The sequence below is a fragment of the Ambystoma mexicanum genome, chromosome 1q (genome assembly GCF_040938575.1).
Source record: "Ambystoma mexicanum isolate Mex_15411 chromosome 1q, UKY_AmexF1_1, whole genome shotgun sequence".
In the NCBI taxonomy this organism is placed as follows: Eukaryota; Metazoa; Chordata; class Amphibia; order Caudata; family Ambystomatidae; genus Ambystoma; species Ambystoma mexicanum.
Window position 1 is genome coordinate 354,705,092 of NC_090922.1, and position 18,341 is coordinate 354,723,432.

The 18,341-nt window shown below is 42.6% G+C and overlaps 1 protein-coding gene across 4 annotated transcripts in view; it reads left to right on the top strand.

Annotated features, from left to right (window-relative positions):
* The window catches only part of NOD2 (nucleotide binding oligomerization domain containing 2), a 561,668-nt gene that overhangs the window by 156,151 nt on the left and 387,176 nt on the right, over positions 1-18,341 (top strand). For all 4 annotated transcript variants that reach the window (XM_069639465.1, XM_069639468.1, XM_069639461.1 and 1 more), the window contains exon 2: positions 5,211-5,724. In XM_069639465.1, the coding sequence (XP_069495566.1) occupies positions 5,266-5,724 (459 nt within the window). In that variant the 5' untranslated portion in view covers positions 5,211-5,265. The remainder of the gene's footprint in view (positions 1-5,210; positions 5,725-18,341) is intronic.

Genomic DNA, 18,341 nt, shown 5'->3' on the forward strand with positions numbered 1-18,341 from the left:
AATTAGATCATGGTAACGCCACTTTAATAGGCATACCAGCAACAATGACTGCAGGTAGCACAAAATGCAGCCGTTAGGCTGATTTTTAAGATCTCGAAATGTACCCCATTATCAAGCTATCGATAGTCCCTATGCTGGCTGGGAGTCAAACAATTGAGTTAAAAATCTTATGCCCAATGTTTAAATGTGTGAATGGACTTGCTCTGACATATTTTGCAAATAGAATTTCATATTACCAACTAATGAGATCTCTCAGGTCAGTGGATAAAAAACAAAACCACTGAAGATACCATGCTGCTGGTGTGTCCAAAGACGGGATAAGAGTTTCTCTGTTCACGGCACTCGACTGTGGAATTCATTTCCCCTCGAGGTGAGAAATATTACTTCCTTATCCGTATTCCACAAAGCTCTAAAAACATATATACACTAATGACATACCCTCACTTCACTGATATTTTAGTTTTTTGCTAAACTGGTTCGCTCTTCCTTTACAACTGCCAGTACAACAGTGTATTAACCATAACATTTTTACACCTACACATAAGTGTTTATATGGTACTGCACCTGTATATCTAAAACAATGTATAATCAAAACTGTAAATATATGCCTTCTTCGATCTAGTTCTCATGGGAATCTGATAGTACCTAGTTTTAATTTGAAAACATTTGGAGGCACTTGTTTTGATGTCTGTGCACCCAACCTTTGGAACTCTGTCCAGTGACAAATAAAGATTATCCCAAAAGGATCAGCTTTTAAAAAAGCAACAAAAACCCATTTTGTTCAATTCCAAGGATTAATACATACAACTATCCGTTTGATCCACAGCTATCAACCCTTCTTTAATGTTTACTTACTGCCATTTCTAAATGTGTATACTTTGGTACTTTTGCGCACTGAGGCCTACGGGCCAGAGACGTCTTTATGGGAGGGCAAAAGGGGCACTTGCCCCGGGCCCCCACCCTGGAGGGGGCCCGAAGAAGCAGCCTTATTTTAAAAGGTCAGTTTCCCTAAATCAACAAAATTAAGTATCACACATCAGGATTTTCTATGGTGTGCTGCTAAGGCTAAACATATTTTCTGTCTGTTGTTGAGATGCACATTTTATTCTGATCTTTTCATCCTGTAATGCTATGTTCACTGTGGTATACATAGTTTGCATGGAACAACACCTGTAGAATTCTCACATTTCTGTGCGGATTATATTGAAAGTTGAAATACATGTTGACACATTTGAGTGCTGCGATGGTTCAGGGGATAGCTCAGTGTGTTAAGCACTCATGGAATAGATATGCGTTCAAATGCAAAATTGCAATACCAAATTCCAGCAAGGCTGACTCAGCGTTTCGAATGCATGAAGTTGTTAAGCCTGCATGTATATCTACTTTGTTTTATAGCACTCCAGGTTTTATCATCACCAATGTACTTGCACCAGATAGCGGTTACTATAGAAACTAACATAGCGTCAGTATGATGAAGGTCTAGAAATTGGTTCGTTTAAATGGGAAGTTGTAAAACCTAGGCAGACACCTCCAATGATGACAATACAGTTTTAGAGGTGTTTATGTATCCAAATTCCAGATTAGGCAACCAAAGCATTCATGCTTGGACCCTGACTTTACCAGCAGCCGATACAGTGATCCTGGACAAATCTTATATCACTGACAGTACTGTACTGACTTCTATGAAAAGGTTTGCTTCTCACATACTGGTGGTATTGTTTGGCCAATTACCTGATCTGTCCTATCATGTAGGCCATTTGAGTAGAAGGAGTTCCAGACAGAAGAGAGCAGACCAGATATTGCAGGCTTCTTATAAGCATATTTTAAGGTCTGCTTATTTGACATCAAAACGTTTTTTTTGCACAGTCCAAAGGTTTTTCTGCGTGTTCTTAAATACCATTGCCCAACCCTGTGTTTGGGATGTGTTTAAAGCTTTAAAATACAAAAGAGAAACCTATCTGAAATCTTTTAAGATCACAACCATTAGTATGCTGGTATTTATATACTTTCCTTGATGGTGGAGACAATGAAGCTAGAATCATTCCCTTTTTGCATAATATGTTTCTATAACATTTTGTTTTTTAAAATGTTTATATCAGGTTATGTGATTTTCATATTTTCAAAGTCAGTTCTGTAAAATGGGAGTATTTTAGTTCAGGGTAAAAACTAGAAAAGAAATTGGTAAAGAGCAGAAATTGCAGAGTGGGTACGAATCCCAGCTTCACCTCTTAATCAATGTGTGATCCTGGGTATCTCATTTAATCTTGTATTTCCTCACCTGTCAAAATCGCAAGTCCCTAAACCTTTCCAAATTGTCAGCCCTTCAGAGTGATTTTGTTCTTATGGTATGATCTTTAAAAAAGACTCACTCATGGTTTCACTGGCTATATATACCGTTGCTGCCTCTATAATGATAGTGAGCATTGATATATTACACACCATAGCCTCCTGGTTCTTTGCTCTCGAATGGCAACAGTGCTTGAAAACCATGTACCACTTCTAATCTCAGTCTGTCGGGATACAGACACCTTCCTGGTATCTTCAAATCGTCATCCACTCTCTGTGCTATGGTATGTGGAGTTTTATCCTTGCTTCCCATTGGTCGCTTGTATCCATACTTGAGCACTTTTGCTGTCTCTGAGGCAGCTAATCTGAGTCTTTTGACTATTCTGGATTACGTGTACCTTTGTCATAAAATGTGTGTCCTGCAGCTATACTATGTCCAGTATACCTTCCACATGGCTGCAATTGATGAAATGTTTACCCTCATCATATACTGTTACACCATGAGTGAAGAGGGTAAGGTATGTGAAAGGGAGATTGCCGTGCTTATTTTGATCTCTGTGAGGCAGCGTATCAAGCTATGGGTTGTTATCGTCACATGGGGTGCGGGGCACTAGATATTCTATATCCCTTAATTCCTTTGGTCTGTTGGAGGGGGGCCCCAGAGGTGTCCGTGCCCCGGGCCCCCAAAGTGCTTAAGATGGCCCTGCTACGGGCGAGTTGTGCCCTATACAAATCTAATAATAATGGCCTGCATCCAAATGCAGTTTATTTTGCCCGGTTGCGAGTTACAAATTACAACTACAAAGGGTCAACGGATCTTAAATCTCCTGGCAGGTTTAAGATCTGTTGACCCTTTGTCCCTGTTACAACTTTTGACATAGGCCTACTCAGTCCCCTTCCCCCCAGCAAGTGTTTCTATGTGTATTTGATAAGCCTGTTAGTGTCTGCTGAATAGAGGTGCCTCGTAACAACCCCTGGGATCATTGTTGCCTCTTATCTTCACACTGTTACGTAGGTGTCTGCTGTCCCAGCTAGAGGTACCCAGATTGTTCGCCCTCTAAAAGGTTGAACACTTCCCTGCAGCGAAAGTGGGAGTACATTTGCCTGTTTATTGATAAATTGGGACAACATAGCAAAAGCAGCCGTCCCCAGTCACAAAGGATGGTGCGGTGCCTCTGTTTGCCCGGGAAAAGGTGTGATTAGCATACAGGGACCTATGGTGTTTTTGAGTCCTGCGTAGAGGTTGGAAGCGGTAGGACATGGATTGGGTAGGCAACTAGGGCAAAAGAAGGGGTTCCTCCTGGATTGCTTTTCATTTTGTTACTTTAGGTCCAAATAAATGTTGGTCTAGATGCTACTGCTGTGAGGACTGTGGGAGGGTTTCCTCCTTTGAAGTAATGACATTCAAGCCAAAGGGCGTGGTAGTGCCCCAGAACATGTCTCCTTCATTGTCCACCTTAATACGAATGGTATCTTGTTGTTCACTGTGTCACACGCTTTCCATTCATAAGCGCTCAGTTGTGCTTGTGGTAGTGGCTTAGTTTCCCATTAATTACATTCAAGGGGATGCGGCAAAGTCCGGACTACGTATTGCAATGCCCTAGAGCACTGTGTATTGGAATCCAGCGCATCGCAATAACTAGTTCTTCTCTGACTCTGAAGGTGATAGCAGGGGAGTTGCTAGGTCTGGAAAAGACCCGGGGCTAAGCTGATGTCGGAACTGTTGGGACTGGGGGCTAGCTAATCTTTTGGCTGTAGCTCCTGAGATTCTATTAGGGGCTACAACCAAAAGATCAGGGGCTATAGCCCCCTTATCCCCCCCTAGCAACGCCCCTGGGTGATAGCATTATTTCCATGGCACGTGCCACATGACGCCCCTTCCTCAGGACACCCACCTCCCTATCCTTGCTGGTTGTGTCAGAAACTCCGAATTGCCCTTATTCGATTGTCCATAATTGCCCTTAGCATAACACCAGGTTTAATTGGGGAAGATGCCATGTAATCCCAACATTTTAACATGGTTTTTATCATTCTGGCATTTAGATACAAAGCTGGGTTGTGCTCTATAGTTGGGCATTGCTTAATAATGCTTAATAGTATTCAGAGGGATGGCAATACTGGTGGTCTAAAAGTACTGGTTTTACATTGTGTGCTTCTATTTTCTGGTGCTGGAAAATTGCCGGGTTTAGCTGTGTAACCTGTTGAAGGTTTTGAGAAGGCACTTTTGTAAAAGGAATTCTTGCAAATGGGTACCGACCCCACTTGCGATGTTTTTCTAGGGCGTGGGGAAGTTGAACACACCAGATACATTTGAGAATGTTCTAAGACCCGCTGCCATGCACACTACCAGCTGCAGACAAACACACTTAACGGGAGCCTCAGTCCTAGTATTTCAGTGCACAAGGGCACCATTCATGGATTACAAATCGGAACCTATACGTTTTGTGACGCACTATTTTGATCTACCCACCCACCTGTAGGCAGAGTCCCCGTACCCCACACGCACACGCTCCCTTTTCCTCCGCCCATTCCGGCACACGCCGCGCGCGCGCCCATGTCGCAAGAGTTAGCAGGAGAATGAAACCGTTATGATTAATACGGGTTTTCTGTAATGTTGACAGCGTGGACTTCCCCTCCGCGTCCTCGTCGTTCAGACTTGGCAGACCACACAAAAAACGATGTTTCTAACCGCCAGCTACTTGCCACAGGTGTTCAAACTCCTTGCTCGTTAACTCCAAACCTGCATTTTTAACAGTCTGGGAAAGAAAATAGATTATTTCTTGAGCAGAAACGTTTTTAAAAAATGAATTGCCTCGCTGTACTTATCACGAATATATCTTATGTGAAAATGTAATATGCCCTTGCTTCCTTCTTCAAGCATCAAAAGCAGTGCACGAGTAACCCGTTCTCTGCTTCCTCACTAGTGTGCCCTCTTGATCTGCGGCATCGGTGGTCTCCTGCATCTCGGTATGCCGTGGCATGTGTGCGCAGGAGCTCCACAAGGCCCACAGGAGCCGGCTGGTGGCTGCGCTGGCTGGCGGATCGGTGGAGAATTTTGAAAGTGTCCTCGATTATTTGCTTTCGTGGGACGTGTTGTCCTGGGAAGATTATGAAAGCGTGAACGTTCGAGGACGCAGCCTGCCCAGCCTGGCCCGAGGACTCCTGGACATTCTCTGGTGCAAAGGTGATCAGGTCTATGGACTTCTGGTTGCTGCCCTGGGAGAGGAAGGGGCTGGGCGTCAACCGGTGCAAGCACGTTTGCCGGAGTTAGAGGAACTTTCAGAAGCGCCCATTTACCTGAAGAAGCATCGACCTGCCATAGTCGGAAGAGTACATGGTCATGTAGAACACACTTTGAAATATTTGCTGAATGCAAACTTTGTCTCAAAGTATGAGTGTGATGAAATACAGCTGCCCATCTACACACCTTCACAGCAGGTAAGATCACAAATGATTGGGTGTAATATGTGTAATTCTAAAGATGATCAAATTAGTTATTTTCAATGTCAACATTTTAAAGCTGCTATTTATAGTGTTTAAAGTCGGATGCAAAATCGAGGGGCGGGTCTAGCAACTGGGTGTGTCCTCATAGTTGGGCACTGCCTAAATGTTGATGGCCGTGGCCTGAAGAGATACCAACTGACCTAAATGATGCACTCTGACACCCTTCAAATGTGTACTTTGGGTCACTCTGCATGGTCTCATGGTTTGCATCTTTTCTGCATATTGTAAGAGAATCGCTGTGGGGTATGTAAATGAATCACCCTCAGTATATAAACAATTCAATCCGTGTGGACATCACCTTCATTCTGTGAATAAATTACCCCTGAGAAAGGGGAGGGGCAAATAGCATAAATGTGGTTTCCTGGTGATTTCCATAAAATCAAGGGGCATTTTGGGAACATAAGAACGACCACTGAATTGTGAATGTCTGTGATACTGATTCACTCACCCTAACACTCAAATATCTGCAAACCACAAGCGATATATACTCAATTGAACAGTGTCATCTTCCGGATGTTAGGCTTGGCCTCTGGCTCATCTGCTTCAGCTGAAGACAGCGTCTCATTTCCCTAAATGCTTCACAGCACTTATCAATCACTTTCTCCCTCTCGCTGACCTCACGTGTCCTTTAATGTGCCTTCAGGCAAAGGTTGTGTGGACATGCTGCTTGTGAGTGATGATGGGAGCCCTGGCCCGGGAGTAGTTTTTTTATTTTTTATTTGATTGCTTATAGCTCGAACCTAGCTCAAGAGTAGCAGTGCCTCCATTGAACAGCTCCTCCGTGATCTGTGACCAAACGACTACTGGCAGCAGCTTCCTTTCTTCAGCTCGGCTTTATTACGTGCCTGATCCTGTGCAGACCCTTCCTGCTCACCCTGCAACTGTGACCTGTCACTTTCAGGTTTGCAGCTTGAAACCAACACTCAGCATTTCCTCCCGTCTCCAGCTACGAGGAAAACCCATAGCTGAGTGCTAGAGTGCCACACGTCCCTTCTCTTAAGACAGGACATCCTCCTCTTGCAACTTACACCACCCCCGGTCGAGATACCGGCCCGAGACTGGTGTACCCCAAGGAAACAGACGCGTTCACAGGAAATACAAGTCATTTCCCTAACCCTGCAACTAAGTAAACCTCTGGTCCGTCTTGCCCTGAGGAAGGCTTCGAAATTCATGACAACCAACATGGCGATAGCCGAAACGTGCCTTCAGTATTTGTCTATTTGAATCTTTCAGATTAGCAACACTGAAAAAATATTTTTTTGCTTAAAACCCGGCACGTTGGCAGATTACAAAACATGATCATATAGTGATCATAATACATACAAAAATAGAGCACCCGCTAGGAACAGACAAGCTTTAGCAAAGTTTATGAACAAATATACTAAGTCTATTGTAGAGCAATCTCTGTATCCATACTTGTTTTCATTTTTTTCTTCTTTGTAACGTCTTTGATATTTATTGTTGATTATGATATGGTCTTTGTATTCGTTTCTCATTTTTTAGAGAAATGTATTTCTTACTGTGTTTGAAGAATTTATTACCAAGTTTTGTTTAATTTACTGTTTTGAATTCCTTTATTTTATTTTTTTCATTAATAAATGGTCGATATCTTTCCAGACGTATCTTTGATGTTTTCTTACCTGTGACTCTATATATTAGCAAAAAACAAGGACAGTAATTTTTATGTCTGACCATAGTGTGGATTGTGCTATTTTGTTTATTCTATGTTTACCCTGAATCCACACTGACACTCTATGGGCCACCCTACCCTTTTGTATCAGTGTAGCAGTGCGTCACAGTGCGGGGAATGTTTGCAAGGAGCACACCCACTGCAGCAATGCAGGTTTGACAGTGCATCAGGCACAGGGTGGGGATCTTTGGAGAATGGGTGTGGAGCACATTGTAGACGTGCTACAGCAGCAAAATAGAGTTGAAAAGCGTTTATTTTGCGTTCCATAGTTGTGGTGATAGTTGCAACATGCAACAGTATTAGGTGTGCAGCAGGAGATGGTGCAGTGAGAAGGTGTGCAGTGTGGCCACAGGGTGCACTGTTTATATAATGTGAGTATGGAAGAGGGTATGGATGAAGTGCATCTTATATGTGTTTGGTCACTCTGCTGTGTGCAGATTTATTGAAGTAGGCCCGATGTTGTGAAGCTGTTGTGCTTAGGTTGCAAGTGACACAAGACTTTGTGAACGGCAGTAGGTAGGGGTGGTGCAGGCTGTGGTATGTTTGTGGATTCTGCTAATTGTGACATTTTTTCATAAATAGATGTTCTATGGTGTGGGGGAGTTGGGTAGAAGTGGCAGTATGTATGTTACGTTTGTGCATAATGTTAGCTGCCCACATGGTCGCATGCATGTATCCATAGTGTTGTGGTTGGTGTGGGCAAGGGATGCACTGTTGTGTGCATGGCCAAAGGTGTGCTGGGTGTGCCGCAGGATCTTTGGTGATGCTGCAATCGTTCATTCGTTAGGAGAAGTTTCTGGTGGAGAGGTTTTGGAATCAAACGGAACGTGCACTTACAGTGTTTAACCGTAAATATGGAGTGGTGTACAGAAAAGATGGTGTGCAATGCAGAGGTTTTATATGTGATTTCTGCATGCATGTTTTATAATTCGACAGCACCCAATGAGGGAACACTGCAAAAATGCCACTGCAAAGGGAAGAAGTATTGTGTCTGCTTCACTGGACCTTGGCCCTCACTGTAGATGGGAAAGCGCACGTGGCACATACTGCCATTATGAGCATGCTGGCCATGGAAATGGAATTGCGGGAATAGGCAATTAGGTGTTTAGGGTGTGGTGGACAGGAAGGGGCGGTACCCTATCTTCCCAATACTGTGTCTAGTCAAGATGGAGGGACGCACAGTGCTTATCGTCGGTGATACCTTTGTGCACCATCTGCAGAGTTGTTGTGTGCAAAGAGGCGTTGCTGGTAATTTCGGGTTGGAAGGAGTAGACGCTTTCTGGGACTGTCAGGGTGACTGCAGTTTCGGCGGGATGGTTCGGATTTGCAGATATGTGGCCTCCGTCATGAACGTAGACTTTGTCGTGCTGGACTATGGAAGTCTAATTTTGGGTTACATGTCGTGTGGACGTTTAATCTGTCAACTGAAGAGGTTGCTGAACGCAGTGATGCATATTTTTCCTACTGCCAAGGTCGTTTTCTCATGCATAACACCAAGAGGAGTATGTGCCCATGCCGATGCAATTTGTCCCCAGCCAGAGGTCGGAAGGTGTGTTATAAACAGAAGCATTTGTGAATTTATGCAGACTGCTGACATGTTCTCCACCCACTATGAGATCATGAATAAATGACCAGAACATTTCTAATTTTATTATGGATAAAAGGAATGTTGTTATAAACTAATATCCCGGAAATGGAAGGTAAAGAATCTATGCAAGCACTACGTAATAAAGTACTCGCCTGGTCACGGCAAAGAACAGGACCAGGCGTAGTCCGGCGGTCTGATCTGTTGATTCTTCGTAGATTTGACCCTAAGGATTGGTCTACTCAATCTAATAGTCACTGTGTATTAGTGGGCTTTGGGGGTAGCACACTTCCGGGCTTTCTAAGACGCTGTAAATACATGCCCAGAGGATCTTTAAATTGTGACCTGATAGTATAATCCTGGGTGGCCATGTGGATGTATGCGGATGGAGAAATTGTGCATACTTTTACTGAAGTTTGCAGTGGACATGCTTTGGAATGGCACCACACTTGTACTGTAAATGTGTAACGGTACATTTGAAGTGTTGTACATGAGTGATACTGTTGGATGATGGCAGCTTTGATGCAATTGGTGGATGCGTGTTTGCCTATTTACGCGTAACCCAGTGATGTAGTGCTGCAGAGAAGATAGTGGAAAGGGAAGAAGGACTGCTCCAGTTTTACAGGGGTGTGGCCCTCACAGTACACATACCACAATCTGCCCTTCCCACCATGTTGCCCAATTGACATGGGACTGTGGGGATTGTCCAATCAGGTGATTAGGGTGTGCGGCAATAGGAAGAAGGACTCCTGCTTCACTCTGGCCTGGCCCTCGCCGTACTTGGGGAAGCACACGTGCCACATTCTGCGCTTCTCACCATGCTGGCCTATGGAAATGGGACTGTAGGGATTGTCCTATCAGGTGCTCATGGTGTGCGTCACAGGAAAGCGCACCATTAGAAAGAAGGACTCCTCCTGCTTCACTGGGGGAACAGACCTTGCGCTAGTTCGGAAAGCACACATGCTACATTCTGCCCTTCTAAGCATGTTGGCCAATGGGAATGTGACTGTGGGGATTATCCAATTAGCTGCTTATGTTTCGCTTCACAGGAAGTGTCGGTAAAATTTTCTTACATTACTTCGTGCACTCAGACTGGAAGAAATGGAGAGACGCACAGTGCTGTTACTGGGTGATGACTTTGTGGTAAGTTTTCACAGGTATGCCCAGTAAAGAGACTTGCATGGCAATTTCGGGTTGGAAGGAGTGCAAGAACTGTGGTGTGCTGCCGATGTCTGCAATTTCAGTGTTGTCCTTGTCCTTTGCAAAGAAGTGGTCACTTTCGCGCCTTTTCATGTTGTCGTGGTACAGTACGGAGCTCAGCATTTGGGTTACGCACCTTGTTCACATGTGTTGCATGAACTCAAGAGATTGTTGAAAGCACTGAAGTGTTTTTTTCCACTGCGAACATTTTATTCTCATCTATACCGCCAAGAAGAAGGTGGGACTGTTCTAATCAGTTTGCTCACAGCCAGAGGGTGGAAGGTGTATCATCAATGGAAGCATGGCTACTTTTCTGTACAAATCTACAATATTCTTCTGCAACAATGACGTAATTGATTCTCAAAATGCGGACTTATCCCATGACAATGGCACTTCTTTGTCCAACATTGGCAATGGTATTTTGTTGTTCGATCTACAAGATGCATTGAAGAGCTTACTGTAAGAATGCGCGGAGTACACAAAAAGGAAAATCTCTATAAAAAGCAAAAATTATTTTCTTATTTCTACCACTAAGAAGAGTATGTGACTGTACTAATGCGGTTTGTTCACAGCGAGAGGGCGAAAGGTGTATCATCAATGGAAGCATGTCTACTTTTTTGTACGATGCTGCAATGTTCTTCTGCAACAATTACCTAATTGATTCTATAAATGCAGACATATTCCACGACAATGGCATTTCTTTGTCCAATATTGGTAATGGTATTTTGTTCTTCCGTCTACAGGATGCAGTGAAGAGCTTACTGTACGAATGGGCAGAGTGCAGAAAAATAAAAATCTCAAAGAGTGTTTCCTTAAAAGCATCTAAAAAAGCAAAACCACAAAAGGCTCTTTTTAGAGCCACAACTACATATGAAATCCGCTGTCCTGGTTGAAATTTATTCCGCCCCGCCCGTAGACAGCACGAAAAGTACGCGGACATTGCGTTACTTCCGGGATTCCACGTGCCGCATCCGGCCCATTTGCTGAATGGCGCGCATGGAAATGGGTCTGTGGAAGCTAAGAGATTGTGCAATAAGGCTTCAGGGTGTGGTGTGAGCAAGATTGGAAGCATAACGTTTGCAAAATAGTCACCAATTAAATATTATAGCCCTATATATAATCTTGCTGGCAGGTCATTGCAAGAGCTACTGCAAAGGGTGGACAGGGATTTGGACACACTTTGCGAATGAAAGCCGTTGACTGCAACTCACTCCCAATACCCACTGTGTTCCTTTCTTCTTGCCTGTGAACAAAGGGCCACTGTACAGGTTGCTATGAACAGTACAATACTACAGCGAATGTATATATCCAACGTCTGATGCACTAGTCCTAAAAAGGTTGTGCAGTGGTGCTGCCATATGTCGGAATGTCTCACCACGGGTAATGTGTTCTTGCAGATATTGATCTGCAGAATATTGTATGACATGTATTACACCACAAAACTGCTATTTGTACGTGTTCAAATATAGCAATCTGTGCATCGAAGCGAAAGTACCGTAACTTGATGGCACGACATTAGCTGTATCTGTAGCATTCATGGAGATGAGTACATTTTGCCACATAGCAATGCTTTCATCAGGAGACGCGCAGTTTCATTAGGAAGATCAACTAGACAGTTGTTCAGGCAGCTGCACGCGGCCACACTACCTTTGCAACCAGCACTCATGATCTTTGAGATCGGAAGATTTTGTGGTTTACTTAGCTGTGCTTACATTACTGTGTGCGAGTTAGTAAACAGCAACAGCGTTCATAATTTCCAGACTCACTACGGACTGTCATATGTGCAGTGCAATCTTTTATGCACCTGTACAAACCGCATTGAAGAACTTGCTACGTAACCTCATGGTGCTAAGTGCAGAAATGGTGTGTCAGTTTCATGGGTCATGGAAGGGCAAGCAGCTCATCAATCAAAGCAATGGGCCATTTAACACGCCCACTGTACACTGGAACATCCTGCTCCTTGCTCCCAATGGGCCTCAGGCAGCCAGGCATGATGCAGCCTTAAATCGGTAGCTTTGCAAAACGAAATCAATAGGCAGCGGGAATGTTTGAAATGCTGAAGCCTGTCAAATTAATCGGTAGGGTTAGCAACAGGGGCGGCATTACCAGGAGACAGAGGATGACATACACATACGTATAGCTGTGCAACTGACAGACGTCCGCTGCCACGACTAATTAAAAGTAAATGAGTAGACATGAGGCCAGTACTGTAGTCCTGCAGACACTTCCATTGTGCCTGGACATATGCAGGGCAGGTGCACTCTCAGTAGGAAACCTCCATTTTGCTTACCTGCAGGCCTCTCTGGCAGCACTGTGCGCTACAAAGTCACAATGCAATTACAGCACCAAAGCAACAACTACGCACACAATGACGAACAGTTTGCATGTACACGTTTAATTTGTAAGAAACATCGGCAGTATTAGGACAGGGTAAGGGTAGCACTAACTGTTTAGCCATTGTTCCATTTTTACATACATACTGTGTACGTTCCTTTTTACAGGATCTCATTGATTTCGTGTGGCTATATGCTGTTGCGGAAAAGGTGCCGTTTCTGATGCATTCCTTCAATGTAAAGTATGTCCTGTTACACACAAACATATGTGTGAAGTGTACATAAAGCAATGCATATTAACTACATTACTTTATAGACTGTGCTGCTTGCCAATGCAGTTACTATCGTTACTCATTTAGTAAAGAGGGACGTTCTCTTCCAGCCATTATAGGGTGCTTGGCATTGTTGCGTAAAAAAACAAATCCCATGGTTTGCTATTGTTGTACACTGCAGAAATTCTGCATTCATAGGACAGACTTCAGTGTAGTTACCACGTTATTTTATTTTTATTTATTTTTTAAATTCATATAGCGCACAGACAGCCCAGGGGCATTGTGGCGCTGTTGCTTGCAACAGACTTAGTTACATTATGCATAGCTTACAACATTGAGCACAGGGAAGTAATACAGGTCATGCATAAAAAGCGTACACAGTTCAGATATTCATATAGGTGATGAACGTAATGTACGGGGTAGAAGAGATCAGGCGAATAGGGTGGTTTTCGTGGTTTTACGGAAGACAGTGAGTGAGGGTTCTGCTCGCAGGGAAGTGGGGAGGGCATTACAGTGCAGGGCAGCTAAGTAGGGGAAACTGGCACCACCTGCTCTTGCTCTTTTTACCATGGGTACGGTGAGTAGGTTAGCATAGGGGAATGCAGTTACGTTCATCTCTTAATACTTTGCATTCCTTTCTCTGCTATTTCCTTTTTCGTTTCCATGTACAGCGACAGTGTGGTAATATTGTTGGATGCACACGTCACTTCATGTACTGGTGCATTCCATTATGGTGCATACTCTATGCCTTTGGTCTGTGTTTCACAAGTACAGAGTTTGCACACCTAACTTACTTCATTCTCCTTGCAATGTACATAGATGGTGCTATTTGTACATGTTCATTCACATTGGTGAATGGTAGTAATATGTAAGAGAACACATGCTGTTTCCAGCAGTTTGAATGCTAGCCGCTATATGCACACAGACGTACAGTTTGTGGTCACTGTGCTCATCGGTATGGAGACATCAATTTTGTATGCTGTATGGTACATCTATGCAAACGAATGGCTTCCTGGTAAAAACCTATCAAATTCAGTGAAAACACTTTGTTAAAGGGACGTTATGGTCAAGTTGCGCTAATAAAAACCTATCAAAATCACTGAAAAAGTATTGTTAAAGGGACGTTACGGTTAAGTTGCGCTACTAAAAACCTATCACCTTCACTGAAAAATCTATACTGAAGGAACTTTCTGGATCCACTGCCCTACTAAAAACCTATCAAATAAACCAACAAAAAACGTTGTTAAAGGGATGTTATGGTTAAATTGCACTACTAAAAAACCGTATGAAATTCAATGGAAAAACGTTTCTACAGGGACGTAATGGTTACAGGTAAAACCAAAAAAAAACAGAAATTCGCCAGTTATAGTAAGGTACGCAACCATAACTTGCGCTACCACTGTGCACTGCAAGGACTAACACCCATGACCTCAAAGATGACATCACAAATGTCATTGGTGACACCATAATGTCATCACATGTGCCTTTAGTTTCAATAACAAGCCTCCACAAGGGATTGTTAATATAATGTTGCCACAAAACTATCAGAGGTCATTGGGAGAACTATGATGAGATACATAAATCAATATACAATCCATTGCTATAAACACCATTGCACGACAGACTTCTTTCCAGTATAGCAACCACCTCATGCAGAAACGTAGGCATTGTCTGCAGCATGCACCATAGAGGTCTAATATTCAAATTTTGCCATGTTACATAGTACAATGCTAAATGCTTTATTTTCAGAGTTTCGCGTACTGTGAAACATGTAATAAGTACCTAATCACCCCTCACTTACTACATATTTCTACTACACACAAACCATAAAGAGAGCACAATGCACACAAATATGCCCACATATCGTGAAAGTAAAGTAAGCAAAAAAGCAGCTGTATTACCAGAAACTGTTCATAAACTAACTGATTATCTTCATGCACAGGAATGGTTGCTGTGTTTCGGGCCTGCTTCTTCCCCTTTGTACATGTATCACATGATGTGACTTAACCTTTGAGAAAAGAGTGTAAGGACATATGAGAAGGGTAAGGTCTACAAATATATTACATTTTGAATGTTCACTTCCTGCCTGTCAAGTGAATAAAGCCACCTGCCCTACATATGTCCATGAACAAAAAACGAGTGAGCCAGACATGTGATGGCATCAGTGATGTCATCAATAACATTTGTGATGTCATCTTTATGGTTATGGGTGTTAGTCCTTGCAGTGCACAGTGGTAGCGCAAGTTATGGTTGCGTACCTTACCACAACTGGGGAATTTCTGGGGGTTTTAGGTTTTACCTGTAACCATAACATCCCTGTAGCAAAGTTTTTCCATTGAATTTCATAGGGTTTTTAGTAGTGCAACTTAACCATAAAGTTAAGTTTAACAATGTTTTTTGTTGGTTTAAATGTATATAAAAGGATGAATGTCTTTATTGTTAGTGTAGCACCAGCTGCAATGGAAGGTATTTTGTGGCCCTCCCAAGAATTGGGAGGGGGAGAGACGAGACACGCAGGACAATAATGAACTGATCTTTCACTGGTTTTCATACGATTGGGATGATCAGTATAAGTGTGTACAGAAGGAAGCTCGAGGCCAGGTGCAAGAGGTAAAAGCCTAATGTGCCAAGGGAAATAAAGCATCATTGCATGACCAGTTTAAAGGCAGCGCGTCAAGGAGCCAGGCAGAATCAAGTGCTTGTTTAAAGCAAACCGGGAGGCTTGGAGGCAGCGCTACAGAGGAGGAGATCCTGTAACTCAGACGGAAACTCTTATTTAAACAGGAATGTATTTAATGTATTCCTATATATTGAGTGACTTTTTACATTCTTTGAATCAGGGGGGAGGCCGTTCAACAGGCAGACACCCCACCGCTGTTGGAACATATCCCAGGTGCTTCTTCATGAAGGATGTTGGAGACAGGTTTTTGCCAGCATAGGACCTGAAAGTTCTTGAAGGGAGGTGTCTTTCGAAGAGATCTGCCAAGTACTCTGGGGCCTTGCTGTGGAGAGCTTGGAGAATAATGCATAGACACATGAACTCAATTCTTTTTTCCAGGGTGATCCCAGTAAAGCCTCGTCGGAGCGGGTTTGATGTGATCAGGTATTTTTAATGTTATAACCAAGTCTACTACATACCATAGCACTAATAACCTTTACTTTGTGGTGCCTATTTAGTAACAGCAGGCTTTGCCTCAATATGATCAGATAGAAATGACCCACTTTGGACAGGAAAGGTTTCTGTCAAGGAAGCTACTTAGGATTCTCGATTCAGAGAAGAACGGATGAGGAGCAAAGGCACATTAAACAGACAAGGTGAAAGGGAGTGAAGTGGAGATGTTAATGTCGGTAAACGTGGCCTCCGTCTGATATTTTAGAACCCTAGATGTGGAGGCTCTGTATACATCTATATGCCAGGCGGGTTGTCTAGAAATTCTACAATATTTTTAGATGATCGCCCATACTCACAGAAGGTACCCACAGCATTTGTCTTGGAATGCAAAAATCCCTATCAATTCGATGATGACAATATGAAAATGTTATATAGATGACCTGTTCTTAGTTTGGTCTGGTAACAATTCCAACTAGAACTGTTTTAACTTTGGTTGAATACATGTGATACCACCATTAAATTCACAACCTCATGGGATACCCAATCAGTTAACTTCTTGGACCTTAGAATATACAAGGATCATTCTTGTTTGTAAACCTGCATAAACAAAACGGCAGATCAAAATAGTTTACTTCACTATCAAAGCTTTTATCCACAGGGGCTAAAACGAAGCTACCCTTGGGGCAATTTTTGAGAGTAAGGAGAAATTGCACTGACGAACAGGATTTTCAAAGACATGCAGACCTTTCACAATAGAGATTGGTTGCGAGAGTCTACCCAAAAAAGGTCATAAATTATGTATGATTATGTATGATCCCAAGAGAAAAGACACCACTGAATAGATTAGTTTGTGTTACCACCTATAGCCTTATAAGCAATAGGATCAAATGAAGTATTCAAATGAACTGGCACCTTGTGAAACAAGAAGGGACATTGAAACAAAAACCCCTTTTTGCATTTAAGAAAAACACAAACTTAAGACAGAAGTTGGTTCAGACATACCGTCCACCTAGAGAAGAACAGATGGTACAATCTATGTGGCTTTTGCCACCGGTGAAAGGGCACAACAAGTGTGGGAACTGTGTGGCATGCAAATTTACTGAGACTAAATATACCTTTGACTATGCACACATGAAAGGGAATGCAAATAGCCATACAAATTGCAACAGTAAATATGTAATCTACATCACTAAATGTCCGTGTAAATTACTCTATTTAGGGAAAACCATCTTTCCCATTAAGCAAAGCATCTCGTAGCGCAGATCCTGTATAATAATAATAATTAATATTTCACATTTATATAGCGCTACGAACCCTCAGGTATCTGAGCGCTGCTTATTATTACCCAATGTGTGTGGTGCTCATTTATCGACCTCGGACTGCACGGATGTTAAAGCGAGCGCTCCACTCACAGTGCCACTTGACCGGCTAACAAGGTTGCAGATAAGCCATTGGTTGATCACTATACATTAGACGCACATGGTCATAAGGATCTCAAGTGGTTTGTGATTTAAAAACTGTGACCACATCCCCAGGGAGGGAACATAGATAAGCAACTTCTACGTCTGGAATAACGTTGGATTTACAAACTTGCTACAGTTATTCAAGCTCTCAATGTATCTGTTGAATGGAACAACCTGATTTTCGATGTATAGTGGTACAATTGAATGTGTTCAATTAGGATGCCATTATATGTATAGTCAACTTTCATGTTATCAAATTTTTGGAAACAATTAAGATGATCACTGATAACAGTGGAATGGTACTATCACTCTATGTAACTGTATTGATATTGTATAAAATGGACAAGCATGTAAAGAATGTGTTCACTGCATATAATGGTTAGTTCCATTATAAGCCATAATAGGCTGTCCAGGATGACCGCCGTGCAAGCAGATAAGTTGTGTTTTAAGGTTGGCCTTTGTATTCTGCCACTGTGTCACTGATTTGCTGCAGGTCGATATGCATTAATTCAGAGAATGTTGATGAATTGTGTTCATAAACAACTCCCAACTCTACTAACATTTATATGAATACTCTAAAATTAAACAGGAAGAAGAACATTAGGTACAATCAGATTTACGTGTTCATGAATACAAAACAAAAAGGATATTTTAATGAAATTATGAGATGTTTATTCAATATGCTCTGACTTAGGCAGCCTTAAAGCAGTTTAGAGCTTAGCTTATGTGAGTTGTACACTTTCCAACAACAATAACAGGTTCAATATAATCTGATATCGTGAACAACCTCCAAGATGTCTGCCATTAGACATTGATTAGAGGTAGTTTTTGCAAGGAAGATAGCCGCCGACTGTGTAACCAATTTCACTGACACAGCGTCGGATGAGACGCAAGCT